An 18746-nucleotide genomic window follows, 5' to 3' on the forward strand; every position below is an offset into this window, starting at 1 on the left:
TGGAAGTTTAGTGCATCACATGGCCTTGACACGTGCTGCTTGGCCATTGAACTTAAAATGCACCGTCAAAAAAGGAGACAGGATGTGTTCTAGAAGCTGTTTTATTTGGTTATTCCCAGGTTTTAAGCACACATCGAAAACTAAATGCAATGAAACGTCAGTCATGCGGTTCAACCACCGAACTGCAACGACGCGTGACGCGATCAGGGTGAAACGTCATGCTGCGTCATAAAGGTTGGCGAAGAACGTCTTGTGTGGGGCTAAAAACAACGAAATTGCGTCATATGACGTTTGATCGCCGCCCAACACAGACAAGATGATTACAGAGATGGCACACATCGATACACTTAAACTGATTGAACATTGCAAGAAATCAAACAAAAGATAATTGAGCTCGGATGTGGATAGTTAGTATAATGAATCAAGGACAGATCACAGTAAAGTAAAGCAATACGTTTATACAAATCAGCTGATATCGTTGCTAGGTTACGGGGATGAAAACAATTTGTATTGTTGCTTAACAAAACGCTTCTGGTGAAAATAAACCTTTAAAGTAATGTCGGGTCAACATTATTGCGATACAAACGAGTTGATTTGCTCTGGGGTCTGCAATAAAAATTCAACCACTGGCACATAGTTGTTCGCGAATGTGTCTTACCCACGCTGGCAAATCAGTCATTTGTGACATTGATCCAACGTCGACAGACGTGAAAAAGGACGCATTTGCTGGCTGGGGCCAACTTAACTGATTAGTTCATCAATAAACCGTTAAACGATTAGTTCATCAATAAAAGTTTTCAAAACATCAACAACAAATATACTAAACAAAAACAACAATAAAAAGTTTAGCCATACAAAGTCATTTACAAATTGCACCGGAACAGCAGAAAAAGTGCGTTAAAAGTAGTCTCCACATGCACAATGAAAAATCGCTTAGTGACATCATGGCCTTCGTCACCAATCATCCACGTCATGGCCACGCCGTCCAACATTGACATCACAATGACGTCACGGTTGACGTTGTCAAGTGCAACAAAATTCACGTTATTTTATACAAAATCGCTCGATTCTTCAGACGCAACAATAGGTGAAAAACACATGGCATGCATCATTTAAAAGAACTTGTAGGTAAATTGGGAAGAAATACAAATTGATAAATGTCAGAAGTCAGTCAACCAAAATAGTTGCTTATTAACTTTACTACAGACTCTACGCTGCCACATGTGACAATACAGAGTTTACGAAGTTTAGATGCCACGGACAGAACGAGATGGAGAATAGGAGTGAAGGCAATCGCTGCAAGGAAAGAATCGGCCACGACCAGAGACAACACCGAATTTGAATGATGATGATGAGAGACGGCAGGAGAATACTCAGAACTGGCATCAGAAAGTTGAAAGGATGTTCAGCATGAAACACCAGTATTCCGGTGATCATATTGTGGATACAACAACTTTATGCAAAAGGTCAGCATTGCTCGAGCAATGCCCGAAATTCCAATCGACTCTATAACCCAAACAGAAACTCAGTCGTTTTTACAATGATTCAACGACTGATTTGCTGTCTGTGAAGTAAATGATGATGACGTAATGCACCCGAGGCAAGGTAAAATACCCACCGACAATCACAGAATTGTTTAGTAACATTGGACAAAACGTGGCAAAGTAAACGTTACATTTTTTACAAGCAAAGCTTATTCAAACAGGCAGTAGCTTCAAGTTGACAGTTTTTCGCCTTTTTAAATCGGCCACAGCAGCGGGCTTCATAGATTCTTCAAACCTCCCAAACAGAACGGTCCCGATCGCTCCAGATGCGACTAAATAATTTGATTCTAGTATTTGTAATTAAGTGCATTCGTCCTAATACTCCAAACATGTGTAATTCTGTAATGATTTAAATGTCAAAACCCACTCAGACAAGCCGCATCAAAACCCCGGGAGGTTTCGGCAGTCGGGTTTCAATGTTCAGAGACAATCTGGATGAATGATAGCTGGTAACTGGTAGTTGCAAAGGATGTTTGGTAACTGGTTATCCACTGACCACTTTCCAGCATAAGATGGTAGGGGAATGGTTGTCTGTTTGGTTTGCTGGTTGTTTGCTGTTCTTTTCGCTTTCAAAGCGCCGATATCCTTCCCCGCAAGCCAACACTACCGGGCAGTGACGGGTTGACTTGTCGTGCCAGTTGATGAATGTCAGCTGTGGAAAAACATCAGTAAATATTCTATCCAATACTGCTTGGAGAACATACCAGGTTTTTGAAAAGTTCTACAGTATAAACAAAAAAGTTACATAATCAAGCAATGCGTCGTGTGAAGAGGTTAAACAACTTATTTCTTGCTCAGTCCTTCAGTCCCCATTTAGTGGACGACGGAATCAACAAGGAGCAGCATCGTCAACTTGGGTGGCTGAGCTTGTGTCACTGTGTCAGTGATTTAACGTCTCTGTAAGTAATTTAAGTATGCAAAACCGTTTTCTAAATAAATAAAAAAAGAAAACAACACTTTTAATCTATAACATACATTTTCGTTAATCGTACAATCTTGGAGACCTTACCATGATAATTGGAGCAGATAAGACGTTCGCTTTACTGGTTCACAGCCGACTTGTTGGTAAACAATGGTTTGTTTTTCATTTGGTGATATCACCACTTTATTAAGCAAAACTACACGGTCTATAATAACAATAACCTTGCTGGGACTTTCAATAGATTGCAACTCCATGGTGTCATAAAGTGAACCATTCTCCAGCCATTGGTCGCATGACAATGACCGTGGTCGACTGTCAATCAAATCTTCGGAACCAATCAGAGATGGTCGTGGAGAGGGCGTGACCGATGATCGGTTGAACAAACGAGATGACGAGTCTTTGTGTTTGGGACGGGGCGGAGCTTCGCGTTGATTGACAGATAGCCGAAAAGCAGACTGTGGCAAACCGGAACTTCTACGAGAGTCAGTCCTGAACAATTACTTGATTGATTAAATATTAAAGCTTTTGTTATTGCAAAAACAAGATAATGTTCAAAAGTAAAACATTATCATTGAACTTTTCATTAAAAATCTTCTCTTGAATTCACCAGCAGGATATGTAGTGCGACAAAACTACAAAAAAAAAGGAAAGAATCACACTAAATTGATGAGAACAAGCTTTTTGTAGAGTTTTGCCACACAAACGTGGCTTCAAAATCATTGTCAAACTCTATTTTTTTCATAAAGTAATGTACTAATTATCATATCAATGCACAAAAATATTATTAATAGATCAATTAACATGCTCTTTTGTTTTTGTTTATCGTGTCCAAGCTTACACCTGGTGGTTGAAGATTTAGAATTAGATTAAGCGGACGGGATGGCATGGAAGCGAATCTTCGTGTCCACAGTCAGGCGTGCCTTTAAGTGTCCTGCCAAAGACACAGCCGCATGCTCTAGAGCGGTGTCGAACCGGCGCCCTTTCGATTGCCGTTCCAGGGCTCTCACCACTCGGCTATGCAGACGACACGCTCTTCAATTACCATAAGACGCTGACAGGAAGGTACGGTGTGGCTGTGACAAACAGCGTCATATGGGAAAAGGCCAAGCAAAGAAAATGGCATCGCATGACGTATGAACAGCTCCAAGTTCACACGGGTAAGTTCGCCTTTAAACAAACTCCAACTAACTAATTGAAAATGGCAACAACTTACAAAGTAGTGTTTTTGTCTTCGCCGTCGCCATTTTGTTCCGGTGTGACTGTCTTATCAAGGTCATCTCTCCGTGGGAGAGGGGGAGGGGTGTCTTCATTGGCGGGGGTGTTGCTGGCCGATTTATCACGAATTTGTGGGTGAGGAAGTTCGGGGGAGGACAAGAATGTTAAGGGGCTGAGCAAACTGTGACGGCTTATTTTGCAGGGACCTGTAGCATGGAAAAATAAAAAGTATTGAAAAACGCTTCATCAGTACAAAGCAAAGCGCTGATAAAAACACTGTGAGCACTTCTCACCGCAAGAAGAAAACGAAATTGTAATAAAAGTTGCCATGGTACAGAGCATCACATCAACCTTGAACTTAACAAGTACAGTACAATCCGGCTATAGTGACATTTTCCTATAGTGGCATCTGTTGAAAAATCCCGCTATAAACTATAAGATATAAGATTATAAGCTACAAAGATCATTAATAGAAGAGAAGATAAACAGTAAAAGAAACAAAGGCAGACCAAGAATGATTTGGACATCAAACATCACTAAATGGACAAAATTAAGTTATGAAAGTGCAGTACGAACAGCTCATGGTCGAGAACAATGGCGCATTGTATCCAACCCTCAATACAAGGAAGGAACATAATGATGATGATGAAACTATAAGTGAAATTCGGCCATAGTGACATTTTCTACAGTAACACTTTTTTGGAGGTCTTTCAAGTGTCACTGTAAGCTCGGTGGCTTAGTGGTTGGTGCGCCCGCCTCTGAATCGGTAGGCATAGGTTTGATACCCTGTCGGGTCATATCAAAGACTATGGTACTGAATCTAATTCCTGCTTGGCACTGAGCAATGGAATGGATTCGGGTACTAATGTACTCAGTTGCGCCTCTATACGGCTGCATTGACACTGCTCTGCTTTGTAAAGCGCTGAGGAGCAACGCATTCTGCGATGGATACAACGCTATATAAAAACAAACATTATTATTATTATACGCAAGTTCGACTGTATTATATTCTAGCCAAGTGATACACTTGGTAGTGGGTGGATGCTTCATATGATCAGATGGATATTGTCACAAGACCTACCTGTAATTTTAGGCACAGATCCAGGTAGCTTTGGTAGCGGCATAGCAAGAAGCAATCCGTTGCTCGTACCAACTAACAACTGGGAGTGAGCGCTCCACAAGCTGGTGATGTAGCATTGGTCGCTGATGCGTTCGCTCGGGTCCAAACCTAAACGTATTAAAAAAATGTTGAAATATATACATCTGCAGACGTTGAATCAATATAAAAAGGATGAATTTCGCAGTCTGGGTAGCCGATGAGAGCTCTGGTTCGAAAGGGACCCAATTCGACACCGCTCAAGAGCATGCGACTGTGTCTTTGGCAAGACAAAGGAGTGCCTGAAGGTGGACACGAAGATTGGCTTCCTTGCCTCCTGTCCGCTAAACTAAATCTTCAACTTCAGGGCGTAACTTCGGTCACACACTTAAAATATGGATGTGCTGTACAAAAAGTTCACGACCGTGAACAATAGTGCATTGCATCCAACCCTCAATACGAGGAAGGAATATTATGATGATATCTTTGTGTACCAGATGCACGTTTTCCATCAATGTTGCGAGTAAAGAAAGATAAACACACAAAGCCGAGGAACATAGACAGATTTAACATATTTGTTTTTAAACAATCTCAAAAACACCTCATTCATCTCAACTCAACATCTCAAACGTTCCGACACCACATAGAATCCTCGTCAGGAATAACAATTATAATTTTATCTACACCCAAAGAACAAAATATACCAGTAAATCTGGCTATGTTACTCCGCATTTTGTGTTTATGGTACAAGACAAACGCTCTACTGAAGCTCTTAAAGAAAGATGTGCACGTTTGGCTTCATTATAACGTGACCCAGAAATCTGCATTGTCTGATTGCAAGATATATTTAAGATTACCTTGCACAAAGTCGCGTATCACTCTAGCCAGGTTGATATCCTGGAGGCGGACAAGGGAGTCGAGATGGTAGAGATTCAAGTTGCAGTCGTTGCAAAACGTTACCCACACACCGCTCCCAACTCTCGTCACTAAGTTCACGACGAGAGTCTCTCCTTCCAGAAGTAACGAGCGACAACTGGGAGGTAAATGGATGCGATAATGGAAAAAAGAGCCCAGACAACAAATCAGTCTTTTTTTATATTGATTCAATGTCTGCAGACGAATGATTTGCTGTCTGGGGAGAACAAAAAGATGGATAGCGACGTATAAAACACGTTTCCTACAAGCGATCAGGTGTTGTAAAATGAAGTTAAAACTATTTTTCCAGCAATCGTTCTGACGAGCAAATTTAGAGAAAACTTTAAAAATTAAAGTCACACATTTAGACTAAGCCCGTAGTGAACAATCTCTACATGGAAGTGCCAGAATCGAATAAGGGCCTTTGCAAAAGAGCGAAACCGTTCACTTTCAAAACTTTTCATCATTGATTGTGGTTTCAAAAAATAAATGACTGTGCAAGTGAAATTAAACGGCCCAAAGAACGACCCTTTGCCATAAACGCAGACTTTTTGACTCAAAATGAGATTCTTCAACGTCAGGCACAACCCCCGGGTGCAACTCCAATGATCTTACCTCTCCGTTTGGAATGTCTCCATGTCAATCGTGACAACATTATTCCCGGAGCAACCCCAGAGCTTATCACCGACTGGAGAGAGACACACAAGAGATCCAGTACCGACAACTATGGAGGACACATACTGAAGATCCATTGTGTCTGCAGAAGAGGCATGCTTAAGGATTAGATGTCTTAAATCAAAAGACCTGGGTTCAGTACCCGCTATCGTTATTTTTTTGTTTGGAGGTCAGAGCGATACACAAACGTCTCGTGATGAATCATTTCAGAGAAATGAAAATACAGTGATTGTAAAATGCTTCCTCATCGTCTCATGGACTGTCATCAGCTCTAAATGCAAACCATGTCAAGCAGCTTTCATTTCAAAAGTATGCATTAACCACGCCTGTGAAATGTCAATGAAGGAATAAAATTTAAGTTACCGTGGATAATCCCAGATTGTTTGGTAAAGTTCAGTTTCAACGGTAAGTAGCGATGTTCCAGAGGATTCATCAAAACAAATCTCTTTACGAGGAATTTTAATTTAAAACAAATTGGAGTCAAAACAAAGAAAATTGTATCAAAACGAAATATTTTGACATATCCATGTGCTGAACGTAAGTACAAATAAACAAATAAAAAAACATTTCGTTTGTCATTCGCGTTCGCAACAAAACGGCGTTTCCTTCGCAACAAAACGAATACGCTCACATCGTAACAATAGTTTTTTTTTTATATAACTTTAGTTTCTTCATCCAACCTTGTGGCCTTGTGTACATAGCCAAGGTCCCATCCAACAAACCGACGTACAAGTTATTGAGGTGCGCCTTCATAATCATTACTGTGGACAATGTTGGCATGGCAACCTCACTCAACTTCCTGTACGAACCATCGGCGGCGTACTCGAGAAGGCTTGAACAACAAAAAGGTGATCCTAAATTTCTAGAACCTTTATATTTGTTATGCAACTAATGACATATTCAAACTCAGACAGCAAAATCGGTCATTTTCACATTGATACAACGTCTGTAGACGTTGTATCAATGTAAAAATGACAGATTTTGCTGTCTAGAAATTAAAGCATAATATTTTGTTTTGGCCATTTTGTACACACGGTCAGATTGTGTAGCCATGTGAGCTACTGCTACATGTACGTACCTTGCTGTCAAAACAATCGTTTATGCATGTACTTAACATGATTAGGTTTTACACATATCCCGTTCATTAACGTGCATGAACATCGCCCATTATATCTAGTACTTTATTTTGCTTCCCGAATCAAACTATTAATATTTACAAAGGGTACGAATTTGACTAAAATTTACAAATTCGTCACATCGTCACGTATGTAAATTACTTCAAATCATTCTCAAACATCTTTGCAACGATCACATCAATCTCCAACCTACAAACCACTTCAAAAGCAAACTCACCAGCCCGATTCCATGCCAAGCCAAACTGAGTATGATTCACTGAACGGGTTCCAGTGTTGCATGCATTGCACTGAACTCTCCACCTAGATGACAAGCCTCTTATTTGCACGTGCATATGCAAGCAAAAAGCAGAAAACAAAAGTCTCCAGTTCGATTCCAGCGATGAGCACCAGAATTAGATCAATTACTCAGGGTGGTCTAAGACAGCGAACACGAAGGGCTACATTGTAGTTTGGGGAAAACTTTACGGGTCAAATAAAAAAATGAATTTCAGCGGGTTTGCCTTTCAATTTTCAGCTCGTGAAGATACGATGCACTACACATCAGCAAAATAACAAACCAAAAAAACTATTATTTCTTGCTTTGGGTAATTGTGTTAATCTCTGCTTTAAATTCGGTGGTTGAACGACGTAGGCAGACATTCAGGGTTTCATCAGCCGTTCTGTTCCGTGTGTCGCTTTTGAATCGCTTCATAGCTTAATCGATAAAGTGTTTGCGGGCCGCACAAAAGATGCATGCGGGCCGCATGCGACCCGCGTGACAGGGAGTTTGGACCACCCTGAATTACATCTTTTTTGTTCAATTACAATTACTCCCTTAAATGTTTCTACTACATTACAATTACTCCGTGTTAAAGATATCAAATTACAACATGTAATTAATTAATTTATTCATTGTGCTTTTCAGTCCGGAGTGTCGTTACAGTTATAGTGCATAGTCAGATTTATTTTACAATTTTCATTTTATGTATATTGCAGAGTTAAGTAATTCCTGATGAGGACACACATACGTGCTGAAAACGTTTGAGTTGATTTTTTTAATTATTATATACATCTGTGTAATGCAACATGTTAAACCCGCTAAGGTTATTTTTGTTTGTCTATGGTTCAACGGTTCAACAAAGCAAACTCTCTACCAAAGCTTTATAATTAATTGTAAGTAATTACAAAATTTTTGGTTGGCATTTACATTTCCACTTGCTCACAAACTGTTGGATTGCGCTTAATGAGCATTAGGTTGCGAAAACTTTCTGGCCCCAGCAACTTTCTTCTTGCCGTATAAAAGTTACTCGCAATTGAAAAATTTCTTTCTGACAGACTGATGTTGTTGTTAATCCCAAATAATCCTTGGCAGTTTGCAGGCAGTACATCATATCACCTCGCTCTTCTTTGGATTGTCAAGCAATTGTGATGGAGGAATGACGTCATTATGCGACGTCATTATTTCATGTTGTGTTTGTCGGGTCTCAATATCAATGGAATTTAAAGTGTAATTAAGCAAAAACTTTAGCAAATTAACAAAATAAAAATGCTTCAATCACAATTACGAGAAAATTATAATTATTTACACTCAGCTCAATTACAATTGATTCAACTCTGATGGGCACACATTGGATTGTCCATGAGGAAACCTCATGCTTTGCCGCACAACTTATGACGAAATAAATTCCTGGAATTCAAACAAACCTATACGCTAGTCTCGTGATCAAACAATTTGTGCCAAATTCAAAACGACTCAATCATGAGCGAACAATGACATACTTGCATGACGTGTACTTTCTCCACTCTGTCCTCTGTGATGTAATAGACGCTGACAACGGCCAGCACGGTGCTAGCGGCGCACGACAGCCACAGGTAGGTCTCATAGCAGGAAGGCATGAACGAGTATGCGCATTGCACCTGGATGAAAAGACGGTGATGTCAGAGCGCCGTGACGTCAAAGCGTTGAAGCGTCAGGGCGCTATGACGTCATTCTACACGGTCGTAACGATCAACACACAAGATTGGAATTCCGCTGGGTGTAAATTCAAGTTGTGATGGGTTTTCTTAATGGAATAACAACCAACTATCCTGAACTTTATCGAATCACCGTCGTTGCAACAAAATATTTCGAATAAATACGAAACTTACTTCGTAACCCTGAGCCGCATGAAATAAAAAGTAAAATAGAAAAAGTATGTTTTTATCAATTATGATATTTTGAAAAACACTTGGTGCTCCCAATGAGTGTCGAACGGGTAACCTTCAAACTGCAGCGAAGCAATAATAATTTATGTTCGACCAGATTTGCTGCAAATATGTTCGACACGGCTCGTGTGCATGGGGTTGTGTCTTTGGAAGGACACTTCATGGTACATCTGAAGATGGACATGAAGATTGGCTGCCTTGCCTTCCTGTTCACTTAAATTAAATCTTCAAACTATGAAAAATAAGAATGGATACAAAAAAGTAGTTTTGCTGGTAAAGATAATAATAATATGTGTTTATAAATATCACTGTAGCCATCGCAGATATGCGTTGCTTTGTAAAGCAGACAGTGCTCAGACAGTGTCAGTGCAACCGTATAGAGGTGCAGCAGCACATTAAGAACTTTGCCATGTGAGATATGCTTCACCTGTAGCGTCTCGTCAGACATGTGAGCTGACAAGCTCCTCAGGAAGAGAGGGGGCTCCCAAGACATCTCCGACTCTCCTCCGTCGGAACTAAACCAACTGCCGAGGTTGCTTGGAGCTAAAAATAGAAACTTCAAGTTAAGCAAAACAACAAAACAAATTATCATGAAGTGAGAAAGATAAAAAACATATGTTTCTTTTGAACTAAATTAGATTTAATAAATGTTTTGTAAGGTACTTGAAAAAAAATCAATATTTATTTATCACACTTTAATCAAATTTGTCACCAATACTTTATGTCCAATAAAAACTTTGTATTTAAAAAAATATCACAATAAATGGAAAATACTAACAGCTCTATGAGATACAAACATACTTACAGTTGGCTAGCTTTGCTCTGGATATCGTCTCCAACCAATCGTTCTTGAGGGAAACAGAACTCAGCACCAGAGTGCGCGTCACTAGCGTGTCTGACCTGACGTAACAATCGGTAGCTCAATATCAAAGTACAACGGCATGTCATTACAGGTGGTTACTAGTTAGTATGAAAGGAGAGATTCAACACAATGACAAGGCTTATGTTACAGACGTGGCCACCTTGTTTGCAAAACAGTACAACCAAGACTTGTGCGTGAGTGGCTCTCAACCTGGGAGTTGGCGTATGAGGCGCTTATTCCGTTATGCAAACACTCTGACAGCGACAACACCTTCTACCACCATTCTACTGTAACAAGTCGCTGGCCACATAAATCAGACAAAAAAATGAATTCATGTATTTTTTTGTGAAAAGGATCAAAATTTAACACGTCAATTTGCAGCACCACAACCCGAAGTGATCACACGTACAACTCCGCCATTACAAATAATTTTTCAACCTGTATACTGAAAAAGTCGTCGCTTTTCAGCTCCAACAGGTTTGTTTGTTATCACATTTCATTCATTCAAGGCCAAACTGGCCTCTTGTTCTGGCTGACGCAGCACAATCCCAGCCACCAAATTAGTCCATTTTTGCATTGATTCAACGTCCACAGACCAATCTATGGAAAAGAAGGCTGATTCCCTGATTGAGATCATTACCAACTTTAATACTGGAAGATGACAAAAGGGAAGACAATTAGCTATTTAGATCAAAAAGGCTCAAAAAGATGAAGGTATTTGTAACCGAGAACAGCAAAATCTGCCATTTATGATGAATTTTGCTGTCTGGGAAGCCACTCACTTCCCAGGGAATTTGACAGCGAAGGACGATTCCTCGGGCTGTGTTGCGAACTGCTCCGCCTGGCGGATTTTTATCTCCAAGTCGGAGATGCATTTGTCGACAGCCTGACTTGACACGCCCTCGTGCGGCAGTTGTAAGCGCTCAATTAATCGATCTGAAAAGACCACAAATAAGTCAGAGACGAACCAAGACAGCAACTTCTTATATATATGACGATTAAGGTGTTTCAGACGAAAGCATTTGCAAAATACGTAAACGGATGGTTAGGTGAAGGGACGTCGGTTCGACACCGCTCCAGGGCAGGCGACAATGCCTCAGCAAAACACTCAATGACATGCAAAAATAATAGGACCAGCTGACTCGACGACAATTTGTCCCTTTGCTTCTTCCTGTTGTGTTGCATCTGCAATCGCAGTGTTGTTGTCGCAATGGTCACAAAATAAAACATGGTTGTTATTTTATACTTCCACCATTGTCAGATTTCAAATTGCCTGGAGTTTGATGTTGTGGTTTTGTCACCAAAAGATGCGTGGTTGCTGAAATACGTCGAAATTCCCGGTATTCAAAATTTGAGCGCCGTTTTCCACATCTTTATGACATCATATCGAGCTAAAGTTTAGCGTGCTGAGTTTTACCTAAAACCCCGCCACATCGGACCCCAGGCATTTCGTAAATGCAAAAATATGGAATACCAATTGATGACACTTACTTATTTGTTGCAAAGTGATGAAATCGGTATGCAGTGTTTCCCTTTCCACTTTGTTGTTTTGCCTGTTTGTGCCGTCCGTAATTTCGACAACGTCTAGTCCGACCCTCCACTTGAGTTTGTACATGTCCTTGTACGTCGACGTGTTGCCACGCTGGTGAGGTTTCCTGCGAGTGGCAACGTCACAAAGGGTCATTGGCGCGTAACAAACCACCATTGCTGCGTCACACAAGACAAGTCGACCGTTGCAGACAAGAAGCATGGTGATGATGACATCACCACGATACAACTTTACATTCAATGACAAGTAATAAAAGTCAACGCCGCGTAACCCATATTCAACTTTATTTTAAACTTTTTATATGAAGTTAACCTTCTTGACACCAGCTGGGGTAAAGCTTGGAAAAATTAGCGGAACAGGAAACCAAACAAAATAGTCGGCAGTCAGTAGCGTTTCCAGACCAGGTTTAACCTTTCAAGATGGTTATTGGTTAAAGCTAGCTATCTCGAACCCTGATTCACACAAACACAATTCCACAAGGTAATATAAAAAAACGTTAACACAAAGCTAAAGAATCCAACTTAAGTTTGTAGCACAACATGCCCCGCAGTCACACAATCAACAATGCATTGTTTCGCATTATGAAGTACACAGACAAATACACAACATATACACAACACATGGACCATGCTGCAACCTCTTAATGGACGACGAAATTTGTTGGAAAGTGTTATGCAAGGCATCGTATAGTGTGCTAGGGGACTGGGCGCAGAACAACTTTCGTTCGAAAGCATTCATATCAAGGAAGCTGGATAGAAAGATAATAATGCTGTCAATAAAAAGCTAAAAACCCAGACGCCTGTGAGTAGACTCGTCAGTCCATCAGTAAGCGCGTTTTGGTTCCGTGTCAGCTAGCTGGCCAATTGATACAGCGGCGACAACCACCCAACAAAGCTGCCACTGCAAAGGGCTGGTTGTAAGAGCAGGCCCGACCTTTGGAAGAAAAGCTTCACACAAAGAAGCTGGCAAAATGCGAAGTGTGGGGACTTTGGGCATTGTACGAAGCCAAACTCACACAACATGATAGTATGTTACTCATTGCCTCAACTGTACAAACTTATAGTAATGCACCAAACACTCGTCTTCATCGAAAACAATGTACTGGATTTGCTGACACTAACTTTTATATAAAACGTATTCACATCACAAGACCACAAGTCTTGCTAAATTGGCAGTGATGAAGTGGAGAAGCGTTAATCTTACAGTCGTATCATTGTTATATTGGATGTTGTAATCCAATTAGATGAAGGTGCGTTGTAAGATTGGATGTACCTCATATCGTACCTGTTATTTATAGAGCAGCATATGAGCATGTCGTTCGTCAGAATGAGGAGGCAATCCTTCACTTTCTCCAACAGCTTATCTTCGTTGTGCATGCACTCTCGTACGTCACCTAGCGGCAAGAAACGGTACTGTGTAGCCAGTTGCTTATCCCAACGCGACAAAATTTTACTAAACCCTATCTACTTATCTTTAAAAATCAATGCTAAAAGATGAAATATTTTATTGCTTGTGGAACAAGGTAATAGCCATTGGAAAACCGTTTCGTTGTCTTCGTGTCACGACTATACTCGTGTATAACTTTGATATAATTCAACCCACTTTTATTCTATTTCTAACTTGTCTGTTTTGATATCAGTTATTTTTTTGTAACATTTCTTTTATTTCCCTTCCTAAAAAATTTCTGAAGGTATTGCGACCGTGCCAATTGTATGTGTATTGTTTTCGTGACGTGTATTGTTTTTTGATGTGATGGATGATGGTTAAAAAGAAAAACAACTGAACTGAACAGTTAACTCACTAATACGCAACAGTTAAATACTGCACTGATACCTTGTTTAACAAGCCTTCGCAGTCTTCCATCCTTAGTGTGGCTACCAAGTTTCAAGTTACTGTTTTCCAACAGATTTCGAAGGTCTGACGCATCTTCATCGTAGGCTTTCCTCTGGTTGAGCCGATCCGCAAGCGTCTCAAGCTCCGTGAGAGCAAGTTGGAGCTGTAAGCGATCTTTGTGCGTTGGAGGAGTGTGTTTCAATAAATCCTGGAGAAAAAAATTATTTTTATGATCAAATTCAACTAATAAAAAGGTTTAAGCCTGTTGTTACCGTTTTAACGTCCAGCCACGTTGAAATCTTGCAAAAAAAAGGCAAGATTGGAAGTCATGCGTAATTATGGCATGTTTTATGAAAAAGGATTTGAAGCAAAACTAGCCAACCTCTGCATCAGCGAAACCGACATGAAATGGGAATCCAGAGCCACAGAAATTTACGAAAAAGGTCACAACAGGAAAGAAAGCAATAAAAGACGTTCTCGAAAATATAGTGCATGAATGAGATACCGGAGACAAATGTTATCCTCTTAAAATCAACGCAAAAAAGGATCCATTTTGGTAGCTGGGAAGCGTAGTTTTAGCACACGGCAAGATGCAGGTAACCATCGACTACTCTCCATGAAGACATTAAAAACAAACCGACTGCTTTCTTACATTGAGTTGAAAAGTGAAGAAAGAGTAATCAATTATGACGTCATTGACGCCTTGCCAAACGTCATTTTGGTGAAATGAATTATTTAAAGTTTACAACTGCATAAATAATTAACATTCTCACAGTTTTGGAAAAGCGAATGGTGTTTTGTTAGTAACGTGAGTGCGGCAACATGAAGTGCAATTATTACGTAATTATTGACTAAACACAACTGTTAGGACATTTTAAGTGACGACGTGGTGGTGCAATGAATAGACAATGGAGACTGCACACAGTGGGGAGTGGGGGCTAAAGGGGCCAACACTTTGAGGCTTCTCCAAAATTAAATTTTAATTCAAATGTTAAACTACTTTGTCTTGCTTCGGAGCTTACCTGCACTAGCATGATGAACTGTGGGAACCTTTGGACTGGTTTCAGCATCAATCCGTACAGGTTCAAACGGTCTTTACTCTCATCTTGTCTTTCCCTCAGAAAAGCAAGAAACTGTGGCTTCCGCAGGCAAGTCTTCCTCACTGTGTCCATGGCAGTCGTGAAATTGTTGATGAAGTTCCCGTAGCATTCCAACACCATGGATTTGGAAAACTAAAACGAAAAAATATTACACTTCCTAGTTGAAAATTGAAGAAAAAAAAACTATCCCAAAAATAAATTCTTGAAGAACAAGCCAGTTTGGTCGCTCATTCAGAGAAAATCAAACAACTGGAGAACTTACTGAAGCCACAAACGTTCCACCAATCGATTCCTCGACATCCCAGCTCATTGCGGCGGATGCTAAAGTCATCTGGAAGAGTCGATGACATTGTAAGATGGCGGATATCTTGTAAAATATTTTCTCAACAACATCAGACCCAATCAATGGAGGCTTCGTGTCCAAGAGAACTTGTCTGCAGAAACAAGTTGTTTGCATGATTTCCAAGTACAAGTACATGTTACATTGATACAACGTCTGCAGACGTTGTATCAATGTAAAAAACGGTTGATTTGATGTCTGGTTTGTAAACCTTCCCCTAGAAAAGGCACCACTGGCCTCCAACTTCATCATATCTGATGCGACACATGTCACCTCTTAGCATCCTTGGAAATGCACCTTCAGCGAACACTCATGAAATACTTTATCACACTCACGACGTTCTTCTGGCGTTTGGGCCCGCCGCAGGTCACGTTGTTAAATCCATGCACAGCAGCCAATGGATAGTGCGTTCATCGAGCGTTGTTAGATCCACACATCTATCCTGGGGTCCGTATATAGGACATACAACAGTGCTACTCCAACCCTTACGACAAGTGAAACTGCCTGCACTGAAAAATGCACTTGCTCAGGAGGATGAGTTCCTGTCGTTGGACACCGGGGCCGAGGGCTTATCCTTTTACTGCCCGGGGTGCCCTGTGAGTTGCGGTCTCTGGTTGTTGCCATTTGCTTCAAAAATATCGAGTTCCTTTGTAACAGTTCTAAAGGCGAAACCCAGCAATTACAAATAACATTTACAAGATGAAGAGCTCAAACCATTACAAATGCAATAAATTTGTACAGACCTGCACACTTGCTTGTTTGTTAACGACTGATTTGCTGTCTGGGTGGCGTCTACCTTGCCTTGCACTCACTTGTAATCGGTTTCCAGCCTTTGTAAGGATTCAATGTAGGACTGTTCGCTTGATATTATAGTCCCCACAATCCTGCGTCGTTTCAACTGCATCTCAGAAAGTCCTGAAGGGATGTCTTCTGGTAGCTGAGGGAGCACATGGCGGTCCGAGGGGATGTGGAAGTCAACAAATAAACTCGGTTCCGGGTCAGGAACTAGTTGGAAAGTAAATGATCAAATTTTAGTAAAAAGTAAGTGTTCACCACATTTTGGTTGAAAAAAGGTAAAACTTTTTGGCAAAAGTGAAAAATATCACAACGCTTGATAAGCACATACTCAGCTTCTACTCATCATGATGCAGGGGTCCAGTGTTGGTCATCCACCGCTTCCACGTCTTCCTTGGAAGTGAAGCTATAAAATCATGTTATAAAATCTTCTTTATTGGCAGAGACTTACTTTTCGGAGCAGAGGATTTTTTCTTTAAAGAAGTTCGCTCCCAGAATTTTAATTTCTGGACCTCCTTTCCAATGTCTTTGCCAGACTGAAATAAAAGCAATAATAAGCACAGAAATGATACATTGAAAGTATGGTTTTACATCCAGTATTATTGACGGCTATGGCCTGCTGAACTGAACTTAGTTCAACAGGCCATAGCCCTAACAAGGGCTGTAGGCGATTCTCTCGAGCAGCGCGTACTGTTCATACATGAGAGAAATCAAGGGCTATAGTGGAAGGGGCGCCATTCCACAATCGACGGCGTGCCCAAGTGTCTTGCCAGACACAGTCACCATGCTCTTGAGTAGTGTCGAAGCAGCGACCTTACGAACATCAAACCATGTCTTTTTGCACTTGGTTATGTAGCTCACAACTTAACACAATTTAGAAAATAAGGTATTAACAAAAAATATAACTTCTGGCTTGTTTACAAACACATTTTCAGTTAATTTACCCTGCCAGACTTTGTGCTGTCTTTCCTTTTATCATTTCCACGTTTTATTCCATCATCAGACTCGTCAGAAGTCGAGTCAAACTCATTGCTGCCCCAAGAGACATCATCAGATGTCTAGAAAATAAAATGAATAAAGTAAGAAAACCATCACTCCATCTTCTTCAGTCTTTCTCGGTTTTGTCGTACCTAAGCTTAGACTCAATGTTTGAAAATTTGAAATCAATAAACGACAAAAAAACATTCCGATAACTGTGTCTACCTTCGAACATATTTAGTAAAGACACAACAGAGTCCCCTACATAATTATCGAACCTACGCCCTTTTGAACGTCGATCAGAATCTATCAACACTCAGTTAACACGCTTTCTGCGTTGAACAGAAGAAACAGCAAAATTTACTGCAAAACGTTGAAAACCAACATTTAACTAACCAATGTCTGGCAACGTTAAAAAAGGAAAATGTTGTCACGCTTGCTACCCGGGCAATTAACGGTTCGAAAACAAACTTTTGGTTGCAGAAAAGATTTGTTGTCAAACAATTTCATCGCATTTGGTTTTGACAGTATCAGCAGTAGCCAGAACGATTGAATGAATTATAAACAACGGTTTCAAAATGAAAATAAATCCAAATAGCATTTCTCCAACGCAGAGGAATTATTTATGAGACAAAGATTGTTCCCACGACAACAGAAAAACAGTTGAATTGCGACCGGTGATGGTTTACTATAGTTCACCTTGGGATATTGGACAAGTAATTTTGTCCTCGGACGAATGTTACGCATCGTAAACCAGGTGTGTCAGTCATAATTAACCATAAAAGTAAACTCAGGGCTTTAAACCAGTTAAAAACAGGAGCCTCCAGCCAAAAAAATGACAAGTTTCATTTTGCGTCATTTCAACGATAACGAATGTGAAAACGATGCGTTAAGAACAACATGTGCAGAAGCTTGCAGCATAGGCCCGTTAGTGAAAAGCAAAAATAACAAGTTTATTTTTGCGTCGTTTCAACAATAACGAATGTGAAAGCGATGCATTATAAACGACCTGTGCTGAACCTTGCAGCATAGGCCCGACCTTATCAATTGAGTGAACGTTGTTTATCTCTGTCAACCTGCCAAGCCAATGTCTCGGTGACATAGCCAATTCAACAGTGCCTCTTTAACTTTAAAATATATGATTATTCAAAACATTCGACTCATCTTTCCAAATCAATTCAAAACTCGCTCGAAAACATTTAATTTTTGTGAGCATTGTAACTGACTGAAGGTATTATTTTATCACCATCCTCATGTTCACCGCACAGGAGCAGAGCTTGCACTGTGAATGTGGTGTTATAAAAATGCTGTTGCCATTACTAGTTTTATTACTATAATACCTTCTCAGCTTTGACAAGTTGATTAGAGAATTTTGCAGTTGTCCATGTGGATCGTCTACAGCCGTTACGATGGCAAAGTGAAATGTGACCTCAGACATGACTTGCAAATAACAACCAATTGCAACACCGTATCAGGGTATGGCTACAGCCTATGCCTTGCTAGCGAACAAAAGTTCCAGCTTTGCTGATTTTGTAAAAGTTTCCTTTGTAAAAAGGTTGAAACTATGCAAGATTGGCAAGTTTTATTGACTGGGTCGCTGCA

General features: G+C 40.3%; 1 protein-coding gene across 1 annotated transcript in view; it reads right to left on the reverse strand.

Moving 5' to 3' along the window:
- Positions 1-85: 85 nt before the first annotated feature.
- Positions 86-18746, reverse strand: part of LOC145782278 (rho guanine nucleotide exchange factor 10-like protein) — a 28182-nt gene continuing 9521 nt past the window's right edge. The window contains exons 6-25 of the mRNA XM_082594067.1: positions 17111-17224; positions 16618-16702; positions 16184-16376; positions 15294-15465; positions 14954-15163; positions 13932-14139; positions 13383-13491; positions 12041-12204; positions 11332-11485; positions 10493-10587; positions 10115-10230; positions 9262-9399; positions 7721-7803; positions 7048-7199; positions 6308-6449; positions 5635-5810; positions 4763-4909; positions 3680-3887; positions 2688-2955; positions 86-2196 (exon numbers count right to left, since the gene is read on the reverse strand). Coding sequence (XP_082450193.1) covers positions 2029-2196; positions 2688-2955; positions 3680-3887; positions 4763-4909; positions 5635-5810; positions 6308-6449; positions 7048-7199; positions 7721-7803; positions 9262-9399; positions 10115-10230; positions 10493-10587; positions 11332-11485; positions 12041-12204; positions 13383-13491; positions 13932-14139; positions 14954-15163; positions 15294-15465; positions 16184-16376; positions 16618-16702; positions 17111-17224 — 3102 coding nt within the window. The 3' untranslated portion in view covers positions 86-2028. The remainder of the gene's footprint in view (positions 2197-2687; positions 2956-3679; positions 3888-4762; positions 4910-5634; positions 5811-6307; positions 6450-7047; positions 7200-7720; positions 7804-9261; positions 9400-10114; positions 10231-10492; positions 10588-11331; positions 11486-12040; positions 12205-13382; positions 13492-13931; positions 14140-14953; positions 15164-15293; positions 15466-16183; positions 16377-16617; positions 16703-17110; positions 17225-18746) is intronic.

This window comes from Aplidium turbinatum, chromosome 13 (genome assembly GCF_918807975.1).
Source record: "Aplidium turbinatum chromosome 13, kaAplTurb1.1, whole genome shotgun sequence".
Classification (NCBI taxonomy): domain Eukaryota; kingdom Metazoa; phylum Chordata; class Ascidiacea; order Aplousobranchia; family Polyclinidae; genus Aplidium; species Aplidium turbinatum.